The 25,098-nt window shown below is 39.3% G+C and overlaps 1 protein-coding gene across 1 annotated transcript; it reads right to left on the bottom strand.

Moving 5' to 3' along the window:
• Positions 1-1,888: 1,888 nt before the first annotated feature.
• Positions 1,889-24,305, bottom strand: ELK4 (ETS transcription factor ELK4). The gene is made up of 5 exons (XM_081297713.1): positions 23,970-24,305; positions 16,702-16,917; positions 14,529-15,404; positions 13,659-13,775; positions 1,889-10,259 (listed from the first exon to the last, which is right to left on the bottom strand). Exons 2-5 carry the CDS (start codon positions 16,906-16,908, stop codon positions 10,161-10,163), a joined length of 1,299 nt encoding a protein of 432 aa, XP_081153839.1. The 5' UTR covers positions 16,909-16,917; positions 23,970-24,305; the 3' UTR covers positions 1,889-10,160.
• Between the last annotated feature and the right edge of the window lie 793 nt (positions 24,306-25,098).

The following is a 25,098-nucleotide window of genomic DNA, read 5'->3' as shown; positions in this document are numbered from 1 at the left end:
GGTGGAAGTGATTGGATCAAAGCTGTATTTGGAAGGCCAAACTGGCAAAATTTGCTGATGGATTGAGTACAGGGTGTGAGGCAAAGATGGGAATTGAGGATGATGCCTGGGCATTTGACTTAAGGAACTGAGTATATGAGAAGGTCACTTAAGGGCTTGAGTTGTGGCTCAGTGGTAGAGCACTTGCTTAGGACATGTGAGGCCCTGTGTTCTATCCTTAGCACCACATAAAAACAAATAAACAACAACAAATAAATAAAGGTTAAAGAAAAAAAAAAAAAGAAGGCCACTTAATACTAGAAAGCATTGGGACCACTCAGGAGTCTTGTTTTACACACGCTCGCCTCACAATACTAACTTGGGTGTCAAGAAGACAGCTAGATAAAGATGTCTAGAGCCTACATGTCAAGGCTGAAGATGTAAATTTTGTGATCACATACATATAGAGGGTTCAAATCCATGGGACTGAATGAGACCAGCTAGGGAGTGAATGTAGAGATTCAAAGATCTAAAGATCAGGGTTCTTTAACACCTCGAGGTTTAACAAGATTCGATCCAGCACAGCAAATGAGAGAAGCCAGAGGTAAGAGGAAGTTCAAGAGAAAATGTGGTTTCTTAGAAGTTACGTGAAGAGTATCTAAACAAGGAATCAGTGCTGTCAAGAGGCAAACCAAGGAATGAATATCAACTGCTGAATCTGGCAACACAGATGGTGACCTTGATTTCAGAGAGGCTACGCATTCAAAACAAATACAAATCACGGAGTGGACTCTGGCACTCCAGCAACCTCCTGAACACCAGAGCTCGTCACTTGACCCGCACAGCTGTTAGAGATCTTTGCCTCCATTTCACCTTCAATAGTATCCACTGCTGGGTTACTACTTTAGAGTTACTCCCTCTGAAGTCACTTTTATCGACTCCTTCAGGTACAGGGTGTACTGCCACGAGTGCTGGGCTTCATAGCCACATCAATATGAAATCTTACAACTGTTAATGATTATCTCCCACCTGACAATGTCAGCTCTGAAACAAAGTGTTAGTGTATTAGTGTGTCATCGATCCATCTGTAAAACACAAAGTCCTTGCCAATTAAGCATGCCTCTCAATAGAGGTTAGAAAATAAATGAAGGACTTGAAGCATCTGATATTCTAAAATGCACCTGAATCTCCAAGTACTGAAGACTCTTTTATGAGCTCATGGGATTACTGTTCTAGGTAATGTGTTTTAAGAATGGTACTTTAGGAGAGTTTATCAGTTCCCACAAGAGAATATCAGCCAATGAGCATCGTCATCTGAAGTGACATCTCACAACGGTAGGTGAATTGCCTCACCAGCAATTTTCATCTAGAGATATGAAATAGCTTTCTGATATGATTTTTCCATCTATCAATCCCAATTTCCCCTATATGTGTTATTTCAAACCAGTTCTGAAAGGCCTCATTTCATTTGTTAAATGAACTTAAATCTCTGCTTTTGTAGCTCAAAAACCATACAAAGAAACGTGCTAAAACAGAAATAAGCAAAAGTTGCTCTTTTCAAAGGCTACAATAAAGGCATCTTATTAAAAAATGTTTTTAAAAAACCTTTAAAATGTCAATAAAGTAAAATAGAGATTTCACATAGTTAATAATTTTTTCTTGCTGGTCAGTTCTCTTTTAATTCACTTTATGCCAACAATCATTTGCAGTCTCCCCTTTTCACTGCCTGTCCCAACCTATGCTTTAAATATTTTAATGTAGATACATATCAAGTAGTTGAAGATCAGGTTTAACCAAAAAGCACTGGGAAAATTAAATTCCTTCCTTACCCCTTGTTAGCATGGATGAAAATACAATACAATGCACAGAGACTATCTCAACAAATGTGAAAGAAGGGAAATGAATAATCAATCCAGAAAATTATTTTGTTAAAAATATTTATTTAAAAAAATACAACTGTTGTCCATATCTAGTTGCACATATATCTACTAATATATCTGTATAATTTTGGACTTGTAGTAAATTTGCTACAGTGCTTTCTTAAAGCCAGCTTGCATTATACAAAGCAAATTCCTCTGTCAGTTCTTACACAAAATAGTTTAAAAATGTATCATCTTTCTTAAAAGATACATACCACCATTATACAATTTAACAAAATTTTTGCATAAAACATGGGAGGTGATAGAAAAAACGACCACCTGGTTGGTTACTCAGAGCAACCCCTTACAATGTGTGGAGATGCACTGAATATCAATTGTTTTGTTTTGTTTATCTTTTAAAAGCAGCATATTATAAAGCCCTCAAAGTGCTTGCATACCCCTTTCTTTACCCACCTAAACTCTGCATAAAGTTTCTTTGTGCACAGAGACAGAATTCCAGACTCGAGATACAATCACCCTAATCAACCCTGAACAACATGCCTTTGTTCACCAGGTAAACCCTGCTGCTGGCTAGATGACAAGGCAGTTTCTATCGGCTTCACCAACAATTAATGTGAATTTTCATAACCACTAGCAGTTACCACTTTAACTGCCTTTTAAGGAAGAAGGAAAAAAAGGTGATTTTAATACTCTGAACGTCTCCCTACTGTAAGTTAAACTGAAATTAATTAACATAAGTTATTAATAATACCTTAAAATACTCATGCTGGGTAGTTGTGCACTTGTACTATATCTAATAGAGTTTGTTATTTAATATCATTTAATTTTTAAATGCTGGCCATATTTTATAGTCCACAAACCAGTTTCAACTCTAAACCACCCAGAGTATGAAATTTAAAAGAATCTAACCTACAGTTAACTCCCATTGATCCTTAGTTGTCTCTCAGATATCTTTTGCTTTTTAAGATCCAGTAGGGCCCATGGAAAATTATTAGTTTGTTCTTCAAAATGCAAAATTAAGTCAGGTGTAATACCTGTAGTTCCAGCTACTCAACAGGGCTGAGGCAGGACTGCTTGAGTCTAGGAGTTCAAAGTCAGCCTGCAACATACCAGACCTAGGCACAAAAGAAAAGCAAACTTATACATACTTCTTCTTTTCTTAAGCCAATCTGATTATCTGGTGAATAAAGAGCATAATTCTAAGAAATTACTTTTGATCAAAATTTTATTTGCCTCTAAACAAAGCAAAATGAACTGAAATTCATATTTAAATCTTCCCTACTCCACAAAGATAAATGAAACTGTTAGAAGGCAAAGTGAAGAAATACATGACTATGACTAGAAAAGAGTAGGAGCCAAACAGAATAAATAGGCCCCCAATGATCAGAAGTTAATTGTATTAATTTCTTTTTTATCTTTACATAGATGCATCTTAGTTAATTTCACTAATACTGAACAGGGAAGTTTATAAAATATGTTTCTCTATCATATAAACAATGAATGCAAGCAATGAATGTACACACAAAGGCCACTGGTAATACTGCCCCAAAATACAAACAAAAAAAGAAATGTCTTAGAAGGGACTACGTCCTCTACATGACAGACAAGAAAACGACTGAACATGAACAAAACAAAACGAAAAACTTATAGTTGGATTTTTTTCATATTTAAGTATAATCTAGCAACTGCACATCTTTTAAAAATCATAGAGTACATTGAAAGCTTGCAAATTACTTTAAAACATCCTAACCCAAAGAGCCCACCTTACAGAACCTAGAAGAATGGCTCACTAGGTAGTCTTTTATCCCTTCCCCAAACACTCCTAAGTTCCTCCCACAAAGTAAATGAGAAATAAACCTTACTCCCATGACCCCTAATATACTAAGCTGAAATTAAACAAAATAATCATTAAGTGCTTCCAGTTATTAAAAACAAAAACAGTGCTAATAATGGTGCCCAAGAAAGTGCGAAGTGATTTAATATGGTATATTCCCACCATGAATGCCAGGCAGATCTGAATGGTTCTATTGGCTAGAACTCTGGGCCAGCCACAGGGCATTCCACTCCATCCCTACCCCATCCAGGAGATCCCAGGCCTGTCTGAGCATGGCTCATAATCCTTGGAAGAGAGAGAACCAGAGCGGGCCTTTATGAGATGGATATGAGGAAAAGCTGAGACCATTCAACCCAGAAGCCCTCCTTTGCAGTTCTGTTAATGCTGTTTGTGTACAGTTTAAATGGGGTAAATTAAGCACAAAACTAGAATTCCTCCACTTTTTATATCAATCCATGGTTGAATTCTCTGTATGGTAGACACAGTATTTCTAATATAAATCTCCTTTCTGAGAAACTTAACAACCCAGTCAAATAAAAATTTTCACAAAAGCAAACAGAAATGTAGAAATTTTAAGAAAAGACATCCTTATTAGCTCAATAATATATGAACATAAGGGAAGAGTTTAAGATGACCTTGTTTCAAGTACAACATATTTCAGTGCGGTATTTCTAAAATGTTAGCAAGCAATTAGTCTTTAAGGCCCATGATTCTGTATATTTAAAAACTGAAATGTGCAAGACATTAATCTTTTAAAAAGTAGCAACTGCAAAGTGCAGCACGTTTTTTTTTTTTTTAAGTTTTAGTATAAAATAAACTAGGAGCCATCCTAGTTTAGAGGATAATATATGATCCCTGTGAAAAACAGATTTATACACACACTCTCTCAGTCCATACATCAGTATATACATACACATACATGTACTTGGCCAATAAATCAGAATGATTTAGAAAGAATATTCTAGTCTCCCAATTAAATATTTCAAAGTAAAGTTTTAAATCTCATAAAACTCCCTGATGTGTATTACACACAAAAATTTAGCATTCAAGAGACTTCTATGTTTGTATCCTTCGTGAATGTCCTAGTAAGAGGTTTCATTTAAAATTATGTGGGGCTGGGAGTCTAGTTCTGTGGTACAAGGCCTACGTGATCCTCAGCACTGCAATATAAAATAAAATAATGACAACAACAGCTTGAATTTCCTGGCTTCTGTAGGAAGTTTAAAGTCAACATTTCCCCTTGCACAAACCTCCAGGTTTCCATCTTTCACAATGGCTAAGTATGAACAGCAGCATTCTCAAAATGGCTGCTCTTTGGCAGGCTATCCAGGTATCTCTCTGTTCAGAAAAGCAGCTTGAAGACCCTGGCAGCTTCAGATGGAGCATTGGTAAGCCACTTACACCACCACCACCACCACCACCACCACCACCACTTCACCTCTCAAATCTGCTGTGTTTATTATAGTCAAAACACAACTTTGATGGTGGCAGGTTCTACCAAGAATGAGAAGTGAAATCAAGTACCTCCTGTTCTTGCTTAATACAGTACCACCACCACCACCACTCTGCAAAGAATTCTAGACTCCAAGATTAAAACTTTTTCCTTCAGTGAGGATGGTTCTCATGTTAAAACAGGGCACCTGTTTCAGGCAATGCCAGCATTGATAACAAAAACAAAACATTTATTTGTTGATCCCAGACCAAAAAAATAATTAAAATACTTTCCACAGAATGCTTCTCTGGTCAGAGCACCTGCTGAAGAAAGACAATCATGGTTGACCTTCACTTCATTCAAACTACTGTGGCCTGGACATTTAACAGCCTGGTTCCAGTTTAGAAATACTATATTCTATCACATCCTCAGATAATAGGTACATCTTTCTAACTTTCCAATTGGGTTTGGTGGTTCATTCAGAGCCCCAAGTTTCTGCCTAGCAACCTGCATTATCTCCACAATTGTTTCTACACCTTAGAAGGGCACTTCAGCACAATTCTAGATTTCTGGGGGTAAATAAAACATATATAGTAAATAAAGCAATAAGCAGAACAGACCCATCAAGAAAAGAATTCCTTCAGATGCTATCTCTCTCTTTCTCCCTGATGGGCGCTCTCTCTCCTCTTTCTCTCTCTCTCTCTCTCTCTCTCTCTCTCTCTCTCTCTCTCTCTCACACACACACACACACACACACACACACACATATTTATTAATACAGCAAGAAATTGTTATATATCTTAGCATAAAGAAATCTGAATGTTAGTAAAATATAACAAGAACAAAAGAAGTTTTTAAGCACACTTGATACAAAGATGAAAGAGATAACAAGCTGTCAGAAATAATATGCATGACGCATACATATTACTTTAGTGTAGTGGTACATAACAACAGAAACACATGAGAGTTTTTCATAGGGAAAGTTTCTGTTTTCAAAAATTTACTGATGAGGGGTGTGTTAAAAATGATTAGAGACTACTGGGGCATGGTGGCACATATCTGTAATCCCAGTGTGTAGTTGGGAGGTTGAGGCAGGAAGATCATAAATTTAAGGCCAGCCTCAGCAACTTAGTGAGACCCTGTTTTAAAATTTAAAAAGGACTGAGGATGTAGTTCAGTGGTAGAGAACACTTTTCTGAAATACCACCGAGTGTCTTAAATTGATAGAAACATAAAGTTACCTTTTAAAACTTTGGAATTATAATACAAATTCTAAAATCAGAATGAAACAATGCTACCAGAGTAGACATTGCCCAATGTTGGTGGGAACAGGACTTCGGTGATACCATAAACAGCCTGGAGTTATAGCTCCAGAATTCCAAGTCTCAGATTTAACTGCCAGTCAATGCCTTTTTTGATCTCTAATATAGCATGCAAATAAATCTTCAAGGAATTTCCCCCATTATTAAAAAAAGGAAGGAATTCAGTAGCCTCATGGCTTACTTTCCCCACCAAAAAAAAAAAAAAAAAAATTTTTTTTTTTGATACTGGGGATTGAACCCAGGGGCACATAACCACTGAGCCACATCCCCCTTTTTCATATTTTATTTAGAGACAGAATCTCGCCAAGTTGCTTAGGGCCTTGCTAAATTGCTGAGACTGGCTCTGAACTCTTGATCCTCTTGTCTCAGCCTCCCCATCTGCTGGGATTACAGTGTGTGCTATCACACCTGGCTCCACACCAAAATTTGAAAAAAAAATTACACCTAGATTTTAATTGCCAAAATGTGTGTGGGGGGAATAACCTAGATTTTAAAGATAAGAGCTTATGATTGACCTTTGGAGAATCTCTTAGATTCTTCAATTATGTATAAACTTTTTTTTTTTAAAGAAAGTTTTCCCTTTGTTCAAACATACAAAGTATGCCATGAGAAAGATAACATCACAAAAGCACTGTGATGAACTTCGAGAGGAAAAAAAAAAGATTTAAACAGTGGTGCACACTTGTTATCCCAGTGACTCGGGAAGCTGAGCAGGAGGACATCAAGTTTGAGGGCAGCCTGGGCAACTTAACAAGACCTTGTCTCAAAATAAAAAATAAAAAGGGCTGGGGATACAGCTCAGAGGTAGAAGGCCCTTGGGTTCAATCGGTAGTGTCAGAGGAAAAAAGTTACTAAAGTCAAGACATGAGATTTCAATTTGGTAATTTTACAAATCAGCATATAATTAAAAATTATTTTAAACGTGAAAATCCACCCAGAGGTGGAATAAATGCAGTGGTTTGTTGGCACTGACTCTGGGTCAACTATGAATATCCCTTCTCAACTCCATGGCAGTGGCTTAAAATCAGCCCCAGTGGAGTAATATACATTAAGAAAATTGATAAATTCCATAAATTCAGGGGTTCCCCTGGCCACCTCAGAGATTCTGGCTGCTAAACATTTTCCAGCAGATGACTAGAGCAGAAGAAGTGATCACAGAGGACATCCCAAGGCCCTGGCAGCCTGCTCCTCTCCTTTGACTTAGGCTACCGTTGCCCACCAGCAATTATCCTAACAAAGTGACTACTGAGATACCAGCTGCAGCCACGAAACACGCCTCCCCAGTGAATACTCATCTTAAGTCATATGTTTTTTTGCTTTGTTTTTTGATATTTGTTTTAGTTGTAGATGGACACAATACCTTTATTTTATTTATATATTTTTATGTGGTGTTGAGGACTAAACCTAGTGCCTCACACATGCTGGGCAAGCATTCTACCTCTGAGCCACAACCCCTGCCCCATGTGGTATGTTTTTGATGCTAAGAATTGTTCTTAGACTTCTCCAGGAGGGAGGCTGTCTCAGACCCTCACACACTTGCTAAGGTTGTAAACCTTGACTTAAAAAAGGACACACAGACATGGACACAGACACACACACTCAGGCACGCAAGCGCTTCCCCAACTTAGTTGATCTCAAAGAGAAAGCAGAGCACCATCTACCTCCTAAGGCCTCACGCCTCTCAGAGGCTTCGGCGACAGACTAAAGCAAAGGAGACCTGATGTTAAAACAGCTTCCTAGGGAAATGCCTTGAGTTTTAATGGTGCCAAGGTACCTTTGTGCTGAGACAGAAAATTATCAAATATATCATCTGTGAAAATAAACCAATGGCTTTTCTCCTTTAACTCAAAGATTAAAAAAAAAAATACCTTTGTGCTTTCAGAATTTAAAACATCTATTTAAATCAACCATCAATATTTAATTACTATACAAAATGTTAGCCTAATAAAACTATTCCAAAGAGCTGCTCAGGGATCTAATTTAAAACAGGTATGAAAGCTAAATAATTCAATATGGGAAGAAAGTCCAATGTCTGTACCCATCACTACTGACCACTACCTTTCAACACTACTATTGCACATCTCAGGAACAGAACGTTCAGCTGGTAACTACCAACAAAGTAGTAACAGGTCCCCAACACACACCTTCAGAGGCAGCTCATCGAGGACTTTCCTTCCACTGCTAATGAGATAAGATAGCACAGTATGTTACACAAAAGCTTTTCTACACGGTATGTAAATAAAACTTAAAGCAAACAATGTGCATCTGGAAGATGCTGGCTTGTAACAGTGTCATGTTGAGCCCTCAAGTCTTACTCCCTCATTCCACTTAGTTCCCATGATTCAACTACAAGGTTAAGAGACTAGTTTAATGGGCACAGTGGTGGTGGAAGCATGTTAATTTAGTCCTGGACTTTAAAGCCAAACTTCTCAAAAGATTCCACTGTGATACTGGTATAACTCAGTCTGGGAATCAAGCTATCTGTCCACACCTGGCATTGACTTACCTAAGGTAATATTTTATAAATCTTATAATATAGAGATGAAGGTCTAACAATGCAATCACTATGTCTGAGCATTGCCAAATGAAATCTGTTCTTCCCTAAAGAGAGAGAGAGAAACTGAAAGAAACAAGCACATCTTTGTCTCACTACTGATTAGAAGGCTTCTCTTTGAAGTCTACCTTCCTAATTACATCCGAACACTGTCACAACCCCTAATAACCTCTGATTTAAAAGGAAAGATGCTAAATATACAGCAGGAAATGGGGTAAACCAGATAGGAAGGAGCAAGATTCTTTCTCTTTGGCTATCTTCTAACTGGGAAAAGCCCCATGTGTTGTTTCAAGGTAATCAAACCTTTAATTTAGAGATGCTTCCAATTTTCAAAACCCAAGTCCACCCTCCTAGAAGTCATCATGTGCCATGCTGTATTCTATGGGTATGGAATCACTGTTTAGAGAGAAAACGTTACTATGCTAGATGTCTGTGTGTATTGGGGGGGGGGGGTGTCCCCACAGTCTCACTGAATGTTCTAAAAACCATATTATACCCTAAGTTGAATATCTTATGTTGAAATAGACTAGCTCTAAGCCCTGTTGACAGGTCCAGAGAAGACCATGCATGTAGCTAAGAGACCCACCCAGAATAAATGGAAATAAGATGCCTTTCTTTGGAGTTGCTTATACATGTTGCAGTTCGCACAAAACAAAATCTCCTCAGTAGTACTGCACCAATCTTACTGTGTATGAAGAGGAATGGTTCTTTTTTTCCCACTGCTTTAAAAAACTCACATTTACTCATTCAACAGAGCACACTTAGTCCTAAAGATATGGCCAATTTCATTTAACTAACATTTCTTTAATTTTTTCCCCTGGTCAATGGGTCCCAATGGCCAGGAGCTAACTCTATTCTTAACCACTCTTGCAAAGCATTGCTGCTAAACCCCACCAAAATTACATTAACACAAAGCTCAAAATATAAAAGAAAAAAAGAAGAGAGAGGGAGGTTTGACTCCAATTAAGGCATTTTTACATATAATCCAAATTGAGTCCTATTGGGAGGGAATCCTAAAAAGGTATTTCAGTGGGAAATGACAAAAATCACAATTGTATATTATCAGCATTGTAGAACTATGGATCTCTCACTTCAAACGCAATCATGTCGAGTGTCTATTTCTTTGTTCCTTGGTTCTCTCACTTCACAAGTGCGTAGGTTATGTCTTCTGCAGGTCTGGGGAAAATGGGCCAGGAGTAGAAGGTCCATCCAGGCCAGAAAGAGTGAACGGCCCATGACTGTTCAGTACAGAAGGAAACTGAGAAAGAAAACAAAAACACTTTATCATCTTACTACTCAGTCCCAACTTTCACTTTGTTTCTACTATATTCCCTAAGGCAGAACACAGAAAACAGACTTTGCAGTGGCTCACAGGATAAAAGCAGTAACTTCATCAATAAGTATGTGATATCATAATAAAACCTTAAGTGTTTGTCCTAACATTCTAAGTATTAACTCTCTCCATACAACCTCAACAGAATGGAAATAAAGAACAAACCTTTACATTTCATTATGTCAAGATAACGTAGGTTTACATTTAACCTCAAATGAAAGTTTTAGAAAGTTAACTAAATGACAATATGCACCTTAGAGTGTTATTCAGTTATAAAATAAAACATGAACCCTCAAAAAGAAGTCCAGAAAGATAGGGTGCTCATTTAGAAAAGCATTCCTTTCCCATCACATATTCTGAGATCACCCACTTAGGAAGATTCTAGACTAAAGCTATAGAAGCACTACCACTTTGCCCAAATTATGTGCTCAGGAGAAGCAAAGAAAAATTTAAAAATAAAATATGGAAGATTCTCAACACTTTTCCCATTTAATAACTCAGGAATTTTTTTTTTTGGGGGGGAGGGAACAAGGTGGGGGTAGTATGGGGATTGAATCCAGGGGGGCTAAACCACTAAGCCATATCCCCAAAGCTTTTTATTTTTTTTGACACAGGGTCATGCTAAGATACTGAGATTGGCTTTGAACTAGTGATCCTCCTGCCTCAGCCCCCCAGCTGCTGGGACTATAGGTATGCACTACAACCTGTTTGTTTTTAAAAAGGAGGGGGATACAAGTTAGCATTTCCGAGATCCTGGGGGTTTATCCCTAGCATTGAAAAATCTAAATAAATAAGTAAATAAACAAACAGAAGCAGAAGTTGGGTTTTTTTTTTCTTTTCTTTTTTCTTTTTTTAGGCACAGAGGATGGAACCCATGGCCCTGCACATGCTAAGCATGCGTTCTACCACAATGCTACATGCCAAATCCCTAAATTTTGTCTTCTTTTCCTTACCCATTCACTTTCATAAGAACAAAAGAAAAAGTATAACTATAAAATATAAGGAAATATCCAAGGAATAGTCACCTCTGAAAAAGTAAATAAATTGACCACGAGAAAGTTTACAATTTATAAAGTCTAAATGTTTGGGCCAAATATGGTTAAAACCATTAAAAATAGCAAGACTTTTCCCTAACATATTGGTGAAGAGATTATATTCATTTTCTGATATATATCAATTCTGAGTGAGGAGGAAATGAGAATATTTGATAGACTATTCTCAAGGCTTTCCTCTATTTAAAAAATACAAAATTCTTAATTAAAAGAGGGAACCTAGCTGGGTGCAGTGGTGCACACCTGTAATGCAGCAGCTCAGGAGGCTGAGACAGGAGGATCTTGAGTTCAAAGCCAGCCTTAGCAAAAAGCAACTCAGTGACACCCTATCTCTAAATAAAATACAAAATAGGGCTGGGGATAGGGCTCTGTAGTTGCATGCCCCTGAGTTCAGTCCCTGATACCCCCCAAAACCAAGAGGGAACCTAAACATACACACACACACACACACACACACACACACACACAATACAAAGTCAAATTTTAAAAAGAGAGAACCTGTACATAGAGCTCTCCTATACACAATCATGTGCCACATGATGACTATCTGGTCAACGAGGGACCATATACACAATAGTGGTTCCCTAAGATCAAAATGGAGCTGAAAAATTCCCATCCCCTAATGATGCTAGAGCTGTCCTAATCCTGCAGTGCAACATGTAAACAAACCTACTGCACTGCCAGTCACATAAGGTAGAGCACATGGGCTGGGGCTCAGTGATAGAGCGCTTGCCTATCATGTGTGAAGCACTGGGTTCGATCCTCAGCATTACTACAAATTAATTAATTAATTAACTAATTAATTAAAGGTCCATCGACAACTAAAAAAAATTTCAAAAAAAGTATCACAGTTATGTAAGTTCCTAATGTTTGATAATCAATGACTACTACTGGTTTATGTCTCTACTACACCACACTAGACGTTTCATCACTATTATAGACTGTGCGCTTTCCACTTACAAAGTTCCACTTACAAAATTCACTGTAAAACAGATGCCATGTTCTCCCTGCAGCAGCCTCACACACCTCCTGCTTACCTTGTCTCTGGATTGCATCATTTTCTCCTAGGCTTGGTATCTCTCTCCCCCTCAGGTGTGTAGCACGCTACACCACTGAAGTTTGTATGGTACACAATCACCTAATGTCATCTTTCTAAGAATGTATTCCTGTCACACCAACACGAGGCTGTGTACATATCTGTATATATGTATATGTATCTACAAAGGCAGTCCCTGACATATTATGGTTTAAGACAGTGCAAGAGCCATATGCATCCAGTAGAAACCATAATTTGAATTTTAATCTTCTCCCAGGCCAGTAACATGCAGTATACACCCCTTTGCCATGCTGAGTAGCAACAGAGGACCACACCTCCCAGTCAACCACCGGATCACAGGGAAGCAACTGATGATCCACGGTGTGCCACTGCTGTGCTGCTGGGTGATAATGTTCAGATGGTGAGGTGTATCAAATGCATTTTCTTTTTCTTTTTTGTTAAATCCCCTGAACCCAGGGCGTTGCACCAACTCTCAGGGCAAGCACTCTGCCACTGAGCTACATCCCCATTCCTTTTTATTTTGAGACAGGGTCTCACTAAGTTGCTCAGGCTGTCCTTAAACTTGGATCCTTCTGCTTCCTGAGCAGCTGGGATTACAGGCATGCACCACAGTGCCTGGCCTAAAAGTATTTTCAGCTGATCGTATTTCTGACTTACAATAATGGGGTCATCAGGGTATAAACCCACTGTAAGTTCAGACCCGCATCTATGTATAGACATATCTATTTACAGATACACAGATTTGTTTTTAATGAAAGAAGGTCTCATTATATTGCCCAGGCTAGTCTCAAACTTCTAGGTTCTAGCAATCCTCCTCCTCTTTCAGCTTCCTGAGCAGCTGGGACTATAGGCATGTACTACTATACCCAGCTGTGTGTGTGTGTGTGTGTGTGTGTGTGTGTGTGTGTAAATACATTTTTGATAGAAGAGTTCTAGTATTTTAAATGACCAAAAAAAAAAAATGGATGAGTCCAAAAATCTCAGTATCAAATAATTTTTGGTCTAAATCAAATGAATATTAATAGTAAATAATGAAAAGGAAACTGCTATGAATATTAATATAAGCTGCTCGCTAGCTAGAAAATCAATGTAGAAATTAAAAAATAAAACAAAGAATATTTATCAAATAGAAATTATATAATGACTAAAATGAACAGTGAGACAGTGCCTTTTTGCATACCTTTTCATTTAACATTACAAGAGATAGCCTTTTACCTGGAAAAGCGTGTTAGCACCTTGCAGTCTGGCTGGACTCAGGGGAGCCACAGGGCTGAGAGTACTCCAAAAGTGGATACTGGAGAGCAAGGGGCTTGGAGTCAACAAGATGGGTGTCTGTAATACACAAAAATATCCACTAAAGGACTTACCAGGATTATGCTTTATCCTTGCCATAGTATACAAGTAGCCAAACTATAAATAAATTAATATACTAACTGAACCCAAATATAATATTATTCTCTACTCCAAATATCCCTAAATCTAAAAATTTTATTATGATGAAAATCTCAAGAGATCATTTTCCTAACCTAAGAAAGATAAGGTCAAAGTAACTAATTTTTAACAAATTTACACAGGGTCTTTCCCAAATAGAAAAACAAACCTGAATTCAGATGCAGAAGAATAGTGGGTAAATGAATCATCATTTTCCTTCTAATAATGAGATGATCTGGAAGTTATCTATTAAAATGTTCTATGAGATGAGCAAGTTAATAAATACCTACTGTAACTAAACAAACTTGTTATTCAACATCACATCAGTCCTTTTTCTCAAGGTTCTCAGGATTTTTACTACTGTAACAGTTTCACGAGACCCAGAGAGGAATATGAACATTTACTCTCCTTAGGAGGAAGAAAAAAAAAAAAAAATTTATATATATATATATATTATTTACTTACACAACAATATATTTTCATCAAAAATACTCTAAACCTTTTATTTTGGCAAAACTGATTGAAGTGAAAAATTACACATAACCTTTCTAAGATGAATAAGAACAGAAAACAAACTTGCAGATGGAAATTCTAGATTTGTTTTAAGAAGTGAGAATAAATACAAACAATGGCATTAAAAATGCAAAGAGTTACCTGTGAAAAAAGTGCTGGTGTAAGAGAAGCTGTAGGGAGAGATGGGCTTAATATCCCCAGTGGGCTTGGGTCACTGCCTGTAATCACAAGGGTAGGAGCCAGTTCTAACCCTTTGGGTTTCTTGGATCTTGATGAATTATGTGTTTTGTCCTTTTCTGGCAAAGCTGAATCTTCATTTTTAGGATCCAGTGACAAGTTCTCTGGAAGTTCCATTGGCTGAGAAGCCACTGAATCAATGTCTGTGTCGATGTCTGGGTTGGAGCCCAGTGGTGGAGAAAGTGTCCTAGGAAGCTCCTTCAAAGAAGGGGGAATGGACGGAACAGGAGGTGTAGGGGTAAAACTGGTAGCTACGCTGGATGCAGAAGTTGGGGATTCCAGGGAAGGCAGTTTAGGGGAAACCAATGTCTCCAATGCTTGGATAGTTTCATCAGAAGATGGGGAAATACTTGAGCCAGTTGAAATGGTGACAGCAACAGGTTCAATGGGAGGCTTCTTAGAAGGTGTTGTCACAAATTTGATGACAGATGGTGTTGGCTCCTGAGGAGATTTTTTCTCTGCCAGTTTCTCAGCAGGATTCTCCATTTTTATTGACTTGAAAAGCTTCTTACTGGAGGTGTTCAAAGAGTTGAGAGTAAATGAAGAATACAAGCCAGAGTGTATGTAATCATTGCGACTAGAGGTCTTGGCACCAGGCTGGGGTGGTTTCTCTTTCCCTCCATTCTCCACATCTTTGGAATTGTTGCTGACTTCACTGGAGTTTAAAGTTTCATAGTCTCCCTCAATCCTACCCACTGTCATTGGATCCATTTTCAAAATCTCTGGGTAAGAGACAAACTTGTACACAAACTTCTGACCATTCACTTTTTTGATGATATTCTGTAGGTAAAGAAAATAAGCATTGTTAGCATGTGCAAAGCCCTGAGTTCCATCCCCGGTACTACAAAAAAGAAGATAAGCATTCTTACACTTTCCTATAAACTTATGTCCCACAGCTTATGAGTAAGGTAGCTTAATGATAAGAAGTGGGCACAGTTTACTCAGAAGCCTCAAAATCATATACATTCATGTAGCTATACCAAACACAGCCTCTACTATGATGGAGAAGTTAAGGCAACCAACACTCAAATGTTTTATCAGCAACTGAACTAGTATGTTACACAAAACCTGAATGATTTCAATTGTTTACCTCTATCAACCAAGTATTTGTATAAAGTCAGAACTGAATTGCAATCTTAAATAATTCCAAAGGAATAAGCCATAGGCATCCTGAGTAAACAAAAATGAATTCAGAACATTGCAGGTTCCTACTTCCTTCAGAAATTCCAGTTGATCCTTGCCTCTTATCTGTGTACAGGAAAGCTGAAAAGATCAATTACTTAAAGGTGAAAGTAAAAGCTCATCTCTAAGTTGCCCAGGTTGGCCTGGAACATATTCCTGCCTTAGCCCCCCAAGGGGCTGGGGTTACAGTTAGTTTTTTAGATTCTAAGTCTCTGGACCATTTATTTTTCCTCAGTGCCCAAGAACGTATTCAAAATAGTAAGAAATTAAACAAACAATTTTACCTAGGAAATCAACTATATTAATAGCTATTCTTTAAAGTATTAACTTATACTCCCTGAGTGAAATGAAAACAAAATTAAGCAAAGCAGGTGGGCATGGTGGTACACACCTGTAATCCCAGCTGAGGCAGGAGGATGGCAGGTTCCAGACCAGCCTCAAAACTTAGTAAGACCAAAGCAACTTAAAATAAAAAGAACCGGGATGAAGCTCAGTGGTAAAGAGCTCTGGGAGCCCTCATACCAAGGGGGGGGAAAAAAAAAGTAAAGCTATAAAAAAAAGTATACATGACAATTTTTAAAGTAAGTTATGACACACATGAGAATATTTATCCTCAAGAATCTCAGAATTCCTTTTTTGTATTCCAATCTGGACTTTTTCTTTTAAAGACAACTGTAGTTGGGAACAAAATACATGTAATGAGAGTAGGTTACTGAGAGTTTACAGAAATACACCCAGAACATTTATACCTTGTGTCCTAATTCTAAATGCTAAGGCTATGAAATAAATTGTATTAAAATAAAACAAGACATTAGTACCTATAACCTCAACAAGAGAAGAAATAATTCTTGGCTTGAGGTTCTCTGTATAGCATCAAGATCAGGATGTGTGTTACCTTTACATAATAGTATCTGAGGGCTCGGCTGAGTTTGTCATAATTCATGTTAGGCTTGTTCTTGCGAATTCCCCAGAGACGAGCAACCTCTTCTGCCTGCAAAAGCTTGAACTCCCCATTGTTAGAGGTCCAGCAGATCATGTGCTTATTCTGAGGCTCCTGCAGGAGCTGAAGAAGGAACTGCCACAGGGTAATGGCACTGTCCATAGCAGTGGGCTGAAAGAATACAGATATGTGATAGAATTAACACTGTATATCAGAGGCCTGTTTTAAGTGCTCTAAGTGTACTAGTTCATTTCATACCCACGATATTCCTATTAGATAGATATGGCTGCACTCTCATTTTACACATGGAAAAATGAATCAATAGAGGGTTAAATACCTTGTCCAGTCTGTCCAAGGTCACAAAGCAAATGGTAAAGTTGAGATTTAAGCCCAGATGATCTGAATCCAGAGTCCAAAGTATGCCATACAGCTTCAGAAGCAACTTGTAAGGAGAATAAAGCTAGTTCTGTAAATTTTGGGAGCAGACTGAAGATTGCCAGCCATAAGAGTATATGTTATTAAGAATTTGGGGCTAGGGATATTATAGCTCAGTTGGTAGAGCACTTGCCTCATATGCACAAGGCCCTGGGATCAAATCCCCAGCACCATAAAAAAAAAAAGAGTTTTCCCTACAGTTTCACTATCATGGTCTCTCAGAGGACCACCATCTATCTTAACCTCTATCTAGTTTGATTATTTACCAAGTTATGTGTCCAGGACAGGCCGGGAGCTGAGGTACAAGTAATAATCTACTTTTGCTCCAACTGATACTTCTCCTCCAAATAGTATCCATTATCATAAATGTAATTTACATATAATTGGCAGCACTGAGAATTCAACAAAATGTTCCCTAATTTACAAGTTCTGTTACAGTTCTATCTATCTATAGAGATTCCATCTGCATAGATTATTCTTTTATTTGATTAGCAACCTTTATTTAATTAACAAGACAATCTGAAAGAAAAAAATCCCCCGATACCTGTTTTGAGGCCAGTTTCTCAATTTTAGCATTACCGATATTTGGGGCCAGATCATTCTTTGTTTTGGGGTATTGTCTCATGTGCTAGATTTTAGCTGCATCTCTTGTCTCTATCCACTAAATGCCAATAGCATCCCCTGTCCTACTGAGACCATTAAAAGTATTTCCAGGGCTGGAGTTGAAGCTCAGTGGTAGAGAGCTCTTGCTTAGCACATGTGAGGCACTGGGTTCAATTCTCAGCACCACATACAAAAATAAACAAAATAAAGGTACTGTGTTCATCTAAAACAAAATTTAAAAAAAAAAAAAGTCTCTAGAAACAATCAATATTCTGCTAGGAGAGGTCAAAATTATCCTGGTTGATAATTGCTGGCTTGGGCAACAGGGCAAAATAGAAATACACTCACAAAGACATCTTCCTCAAAGAATTTCAAAATATGTGGTCCATGAGAAAGAATTCTTTAGGGCAAAAACTCTGGCCAGACATATATAAACTCATCCTAAGAAACTTGTAACTGAACATATTTACACATAAAATAAAGAAACCTTCCTTTCTGTAGGAATGAGAACTCAGTGGGGCAGAATAGGATTGAAAGTAAATTAAATCAATTCCATTAAAATATTACAAAAATAGGTAAACTGGACTACATCAAAATTTAAAACTGGGGCTGGGGCTGGGGCTGTAGCTCAGCGGTAGAGCACTTGGTTCGATCCTCAGCATCACATTAAAAATAAACAAAATAAAGGCTTTCTGTCCATCTACAACTATAAAAAATTTTTTTTAAATGTTGTGCTGCAAACAATACCATCAAATGAGAAGACAATTCTGAAAATGGGAGAAAAAAATTTCAAATCATATCTCAAAAACAACTTGTATCTAAAGTATCTAAAGTAACTTAAAAAGGACAAAATTAAGACGAAGCAAAGGATTTGCATGTCTGTAATCCCAGCAACTAGGAAGGCTGAGGCAGGAGGATTCCAAATTCATCATCAGCCTTCGCAAAGGGTTAGCAACATAGCTCAGTGCCACAAAAACCCAAGGTTCAATTCGTAGTATCACAAAACAAAACCAAAAAAGTAACAACAATAAAAAAACACGTTTCTCCAAAGAAGACATGCAAATAGCCAATAAGAACATAAAATATGTTCAACATTATTAGTTATAAGGGAAATGAAAATCCAAACCACATAAGAAACCACGTCATACCTACAAAGATGGCTATAATCAAAAAGATGGACAATAACAAGTAGGGAGAAATTGAAACCCTCAGACATTGCTAGTGGAAATCTCATGGCCACTTCAGACAAGTTTACCACATAAACCACTCCTACATACCCAGGAAAAATGAAAATGTCTGTCCATACAAAAACTTTTGCCAGAATGTTCAGAGCAGAATTATTCATAATAGCTAAAAAGTGGAAACAACTCAAACATCCATTAACTGATGAACAGATAAATAAAATGTGGTAATGGAATATCATTCAAACATAAAAAAAAAATGAATTACTGTCACAACATGCATGAACCTTGAAGGCACTACTATGCAAAGGAAACAAGTCAGCCACAAAAGACGACACAGTCCATGGTTCTATTGACATCAGAAGTCCAGAACAGGCCAATCTATAGCCAAAGAAAGTAGATCAGCAGTTGCTGGGGGTAGAGGAAGAGTAGGGAGAGGAATGAGGAATGATAGCTAATGAGTAGAGGGTTTCTTTTTGGGCTGCTAAACATATTCTAAACTTAGATTGTGGTGGTAATTGCACAGTTCTGTGAATATACTAAAAACCACTGAACTGTACACTAGAGGTAGGTGAATTCTTGGGTATAAACTACTTCTCAATACAGATGTTTAAAACAAACAAACCTAACAAAACAAATGTTACAAGAGTTAGGCCTAAGGAGACTAATTCTAACACATATAGCTCACGGACATGAGATCCTTAAGGGTCAACTACTTCCACTGCCAAAAAGAGGTAGAGTAAGAAACTGTAGTGAAAAATATTTGTTTTTTTTAAACTTTTCTGAGGCACTTGAAATGTTCTCCAGTAATCCTCATGTTTACCACTTTGAAACTGGTCATGCAGAGATACTGTCATCTGCAAATAAAGATGGGAAAATAATAAAGAATAGAAAGGGGAGATGCCACAGTCAAGAAGCTGATACCTTGGGTCCAACTTCCCTTCGACACAGCAACATCCTCATCTATTCATTAGGGAACCCTCTTCTCGAGATGGTGAAAACATTCATATCACTAGTTGATTGTAAAGAAGTATTGTATTTAGGGACTAAGAGATAATAATCCTCAAATGAAGAGCTTCCTTAATGTTAAACAACTGTGCCCTCTAGAAATCAGCTCCCCAGTCTTGACCTGAAGTTAAAACAGTGGTTATCATGTTCATTAAGTATGGTGGGGCACAGGGAAGTTCTTTGTCACTTTTCTGAGTTTACCAAATAGCCATTTTCTTCTCATGATGCTTGTTCATGATAAATTACTTTTTTTTTTTTACTATACAGTTTTCTTAAGCAATTATTTGTTAGCGTAAGCCTGTAAAAACTATTCCCTTGTAAATATGAGTTTAGACAAAAAAATCAATTTCCACATTTCTAGACATCACCTTTGTGTCAAGAATGCTTAAGGTAAAGGCAGAAATGTATGCACGAAAGAGACAATAATAGAAGAAAGGAAGACAGAGAACAGGAAGTTCTATTTTACTATAAAAGTGCTGCTTATAATTCCACTTATTTTGGGAAAAATTCTAAAACCCATATCATGGAGTCTTAACACCTATCATGTGGATCACATTTGAGCCCTACATGCTTATAGTAACTAAGCTACACAGCTAGAAAAACAGAAACAGTCACTAAAATATTCACAATGAGCATACAATTACTGTCCTGAGCAAAGAGAAGGTTCCCAAAGATAGGTGCTCAAAGGTGGTGAAGGTCTGTGTCCACTTTCCCTTTGGTTACTAGTGGTTCAGTATCCATGAAGTCAAGTGTGACAAGCTATTGGATACTTTAGTATAGAACCTACCTGCTACAGGAAATGCTGATGCCTCTTTAGCACATTATTAGATGTCTAGGCTAGAAGGCTATATTAGGAGGAAAAGAAAAAGAGCATCATGGTTTTGGACGGGAAAAGTGGAAATGAATTTTCTTTTGAGAAAAACTAAGAGTTATAAAATGGACAACTGCAATGGGTACTTTTAAAAGAATGCTTTTTGTGTATGTGGTGCTGGGAATCAAACTCAGGGCCTCACGTACATTAAATAAGCATTCTAGGGCTGGGGATGTGGCTCAAGCGGTAGCGCGCTCGCCTGGCCTGCGTGCGGCCCGGGTTCGATCCTCAGCACCACATACAAACAAAGATGTTGTGTCCGCCGAGAACTAAAAAATAAATATTAAAAATTCTCTCTCTCCCCTCTCTCACTCTCTCTTAAAAAAAAATAAATAATAAGCATTCTATTCCTGAGCTATACCCTCAGCCACTAATTCAATTTTTTTTTAATTGAAAAAAAATTTTTTTTGGTACTGGAGCTTTACCCTGAGCCACATCCCCAGCCCTTTTCTGAGTCAGAGTTTGGCTAAGTTGCTTAGGGCCTCCCTTAGTTGCTGAAGCTGGTCTGGAACTTGCGACGCTCCTGCCTTAGACTTCCCAGTCACAGAGATTACAGGCATGTGCTACTGTGCCCAGTTTCCCAATTCAAAGTCCCTAATTTAATTTTAATATCAGGTTATTCTTTCAATTGAAAAACTGGCAAACTCCTGAGGATATAGATAAAACTCTTTTCACTTTAGTTTTTAAAAGTGTGGTATTAATTATGAACTTCAATGATTTCCAGTCATAAAGGAAAACTAAAGGAGGAAAAAAATAATTAAAAATTACAAAGGTTAAGAGTTAAAAATATAAATCCTTTTTCTCTTGTTACAAACAGCCAAGGAGGAGAGAAAATACTTGATTTTCCTTTTCACAAAATCCCAATTTTTCAACATGGGCATGGTAGTGCATGCCTGTAATCCCCAGCACCTCAGGAGGCTGAGGCAGGAGGATCATGAGTTCAAAGCCAGCCTCAGCAATTTAATGAGGTCTTAAGTAATTCAGTGAGACCCTGTCTCTAAATAAAATATGAAAAAGGGCTGGGGATGTGCTCAGAAGGCTGGATTCACTCTCCAGTACCAAAAAAAAAAAAAATTTTTTTTTCAACTTTTGCCCAGTGTGGTAGTGCACATGGCTTGGGAGGCTGAGACAGGAGAAATAAAAAGTGAGGCACTAAGCAATTTGGCAAGACCCTGTCTCTAAATAAAATACAAAATAGGGCTGGGGATGTGGCTCAGTGGTCCAGTGCCCCAAAGTTCAATCCTTGGTATCCTCCCCCACCAAAAAATCCTGACTTTTGTATGATTATAAATTTTTTAAAAATTAAAAAAAAAATCTTGTATTTTCCTGCTCCATTTTAAGGAATCTGATTTTTTTTTTTTCCTTCTGGTACTGGTGATTATATCCAGGGTCTTGAGTATGACAGATCAGTGCTCTACTATTGAGCTACACCCCCAGACTTTTTTATTTTTTGAGACAGGATTTCACTAAATTGTCCAGATTGGTTTCAAATTTGGGATCCTCCTGCCTCAGCCTCCTCAGGAGCAGGGATAACTGGCATACTACATTCATCAGGGTAGGAGTCTGATTTTTGAAGGATTAAACACTGAAAACAATTGATGCTATCAACACTCCAAAGAAAGACTAATCCCTGTGCTAATTTAAAAGAGGCAGCTGTAGGTGTAGCTCAGTGGGTATGGTACCTCTGCCTAGCATGCTTCAGGCCCTGTGTTCCAGCCTCAACATTAAGGAAGGAAGAAGAAAAGAATGAGAAAGAAAGAAGTATCCATGTTGAAATGGCTTATTAAAGAAGATTCTATGAAGTGAAATGCTACCACCCTCAACATGTTTATAATACACATAGTCCTGTTGCTGTGGCCACCCATAACCCAACTATTTTTCAGTGACAGTAGCTAAGACCAAAAAATAAGTTTCCAAATTCTTCAATGGCTACCTAAAAAACGAAAAATCTTAAATGTATTAAGATTAGTTTTGAATCAAAATAATCCTTGTCAAAAAGTAACCGGATATAGCTAAACTACTGCACAGGATCTTATACAAAGAGAATAGAGAATATTAAATGTATATTTCTTCCTTCGTGTGTGTGTGTGTGTGTGTGTGTGTGTGTCTGCGTGTGCTGGGAATGAAACCCAGGGTCTTGCACAAACTCTCAGAGCTACATTCCCATTTCCAAATGTATACTGTTAAATTACCAAAAAAAAAAAAAAAAAAAGAACCCTTAGAAGACAATATTTCCCTCAGGATGTAACAGACTCCATTAACAAAAGTTTAAAATCAAAGAGAGAATTCCTTAGGGGGGAAAAAACTGAATCATACTACATTTTAACGAAAATGTCAGTCCTAAATACCAAAGCACCAAGTTTTCCACGCGGAGTGGGACGGGAGGGAGGATCTGATCCAGCAACCAAAGGGACAGATTTAGGAATCTTTATTTAAATGTCCTAAACTTCAAACATTAATAGTTTGGGGAAAAGCCAACTGAATATCTCTTGATCACTTCAGTCAAGAATACCCCTTATTTCTACCAATGCCCCAAAAGATGTTTCCAATTTATCTTACTAGAATGAAGAAGCGCCCAGCCTTGCTGCAGCTGTACAGTAAGCAGAAAGTAAAGGCGGGAGGTGGGTGCTGGAGAGAGGTAGAAAAAGAAATGAAACTTGACACCGGATGAATAGCGAGCTAGGGGAAAGGAAGAAACACCTCTGGGACCGTGCGCCCCAGAGAAGATCAAAGTCCGAGGAAAGGCACAACCTCACGGGTCTTTGTAACCACTCAATTACTGTACTTTCATTTTCCAACTTCCTGTCACTACTGAAAGTCAGAATTGCTCCCCTTCTCTCCACCCATGCAACAAAACCCGCTGCCACCTTTTGCCTAAAGGACCTCGCGGAACCCAACTAGAGAGTAAGGAGTGGAGCGCCGCGATCCGGAGTCCACCTGCGCGCGGCGGAGCAGGGGCCGCGGGCACCAGCGGCCGGGGGCGGGTCCCCAGGGGAGCGCGCCGCAGCCCCGCCCCGCCCCGCGCCCGCACTTCCTGTTGTGCTGCGAGCCCCTTGGCCCACGCGCCAGCCCCCAGTCCGAGGGGCCGCAGCTGGACCCTGATGGGGAGCGGGAGAGCCGCTCACCAGGCCACGCGCGGGGCTCCCTTTCGCTCACGGTCTCGAATGCTAAGCTCCCCTCCGCGGCCAACTCCTCACGCTGGGAACTTGAGGATGGCGCGGCAGCCGCTGCGACCCCCGCGGCGGAGCCGGAGAAGGCGGCGGCGGCCGCCGAGCCGAGCCCGCCGGTTGTCCGCAGTCTCCCGCATCTCCCGCCGCCGCAAAGCCGCCGCGACTCCTTGCGTCTCGCCCTCCCGCCCCCGCACGTGGCGGCTGTGTCGGCGGCGCGGGTCGTCAGGCCGCTACCCGCCGGGCGCGCGCTCGGGGCGTTCCTCGCCTCGGCCGGGCCTGCTAGGCGCTCCGCGGCCGCCGCCACTCTTGAACCCCCCGGTTGCACTAGGGCCCCTCCTAGACGACGCCGCGCGTCACTTCCGGGGGCGGGGCCGCGAGCCCAAGGGGATCCGCTAGGCACGGCAGCCCCAGAGCCCGGACTTGTTGGGGCCCGGGGACTTGGCGTGCGAGGGGCACCCCCTGGAGTTCTTCTGTTGTCACTGTCCTCTGTTGTTGGTCCGGTCGATTCCAGTTCCCTGAGGCTCCTGAGAACCAAAAGCGAGGCCTCGGACTCCCCGGGGTAGCCCGGGCCCTTGCTTACTCCCCGGTCCGAGGCAAGGGGGCGGTCTTCTAGCCCCTGCAGTTGGGGCTGCTTGTAGGTGCTGCTGAGCTTAAGTTGTGGGGGCTCTCTGTCGCCTGTCCTACTTACCCATCCCTTCGTGAGTCCAGAAGTTGATGGAGCGACAGCTTTCTCGTCAAAGAATCAGATCCCAGGACATTACCAACACTTGATAAATACTGTATCTGCACAGTGCGCTCTCGCCAGTGCTTTGACAATGACAGTAGTGACAGTAGCTAAGACCCAAAAAATGTTTCCAAGCACAGGTGGTGTGTGTAAAGTTTCTTCTGGTTTTGGAGGTAAAGACCTGGAGTACAGTCGTAGCAATACCTTTCATTAATTCGGGGGCTATGAGCTATTTTCTTAATCTCTCCAAAACATTAAGTTCATCATCTATAAAATGGAATGAGAGGGCTGGGGATGTGGCTCAGGCGGTAGCGCGCTCGCCTGGCATGCGTGCGGCCCAAGTTCGATCCTCAGCACCAC

This window comes from Spermophilus citellus, assembly GCF_964194105.1.
Source record: "Spermophilus citellus genome assembly, chromosome: 6".
NCBI classification, from domain to species: domain Eukaryota; kingdom Metazoa; phylum Chordata; class Mammalia; order Rodentia; family Sciuridae; genus Spermophilus; species Spermophilus citellus.
Note: the sequence above shows the minus strand (reverse complement) of the source record. Positions and strands in the feature narration are given on the sequence as shown.

What these genes read in the sequence shown, in the direction of transcription:
- ELK4 (XM_081297713.1), bottom strand. Translation starts at nt 16,908, where the DNA reads ATGGACAGTGCCATTACCCTGTGGCAGTTCCTTCTTCAGCTCCTGCAG. An exon ending in TCAGATACTATTATGTAAAG is followed by an intron (nt 15,405 to 16,701) that starts GTAACACACATC and finishes CTTTACCTACAG; the next exon opens with AATATCATCAAAAAAGTGAA. An exon ending in GTGCTAACACGCTTTTCCAG is followed by an intron (nt 10,260 to 13,658) that starts GTAAAAGGCTAT and finishes TTTCTTTCTCAG; the next exon opens with TTTCCTTCTGTACTGAACAG.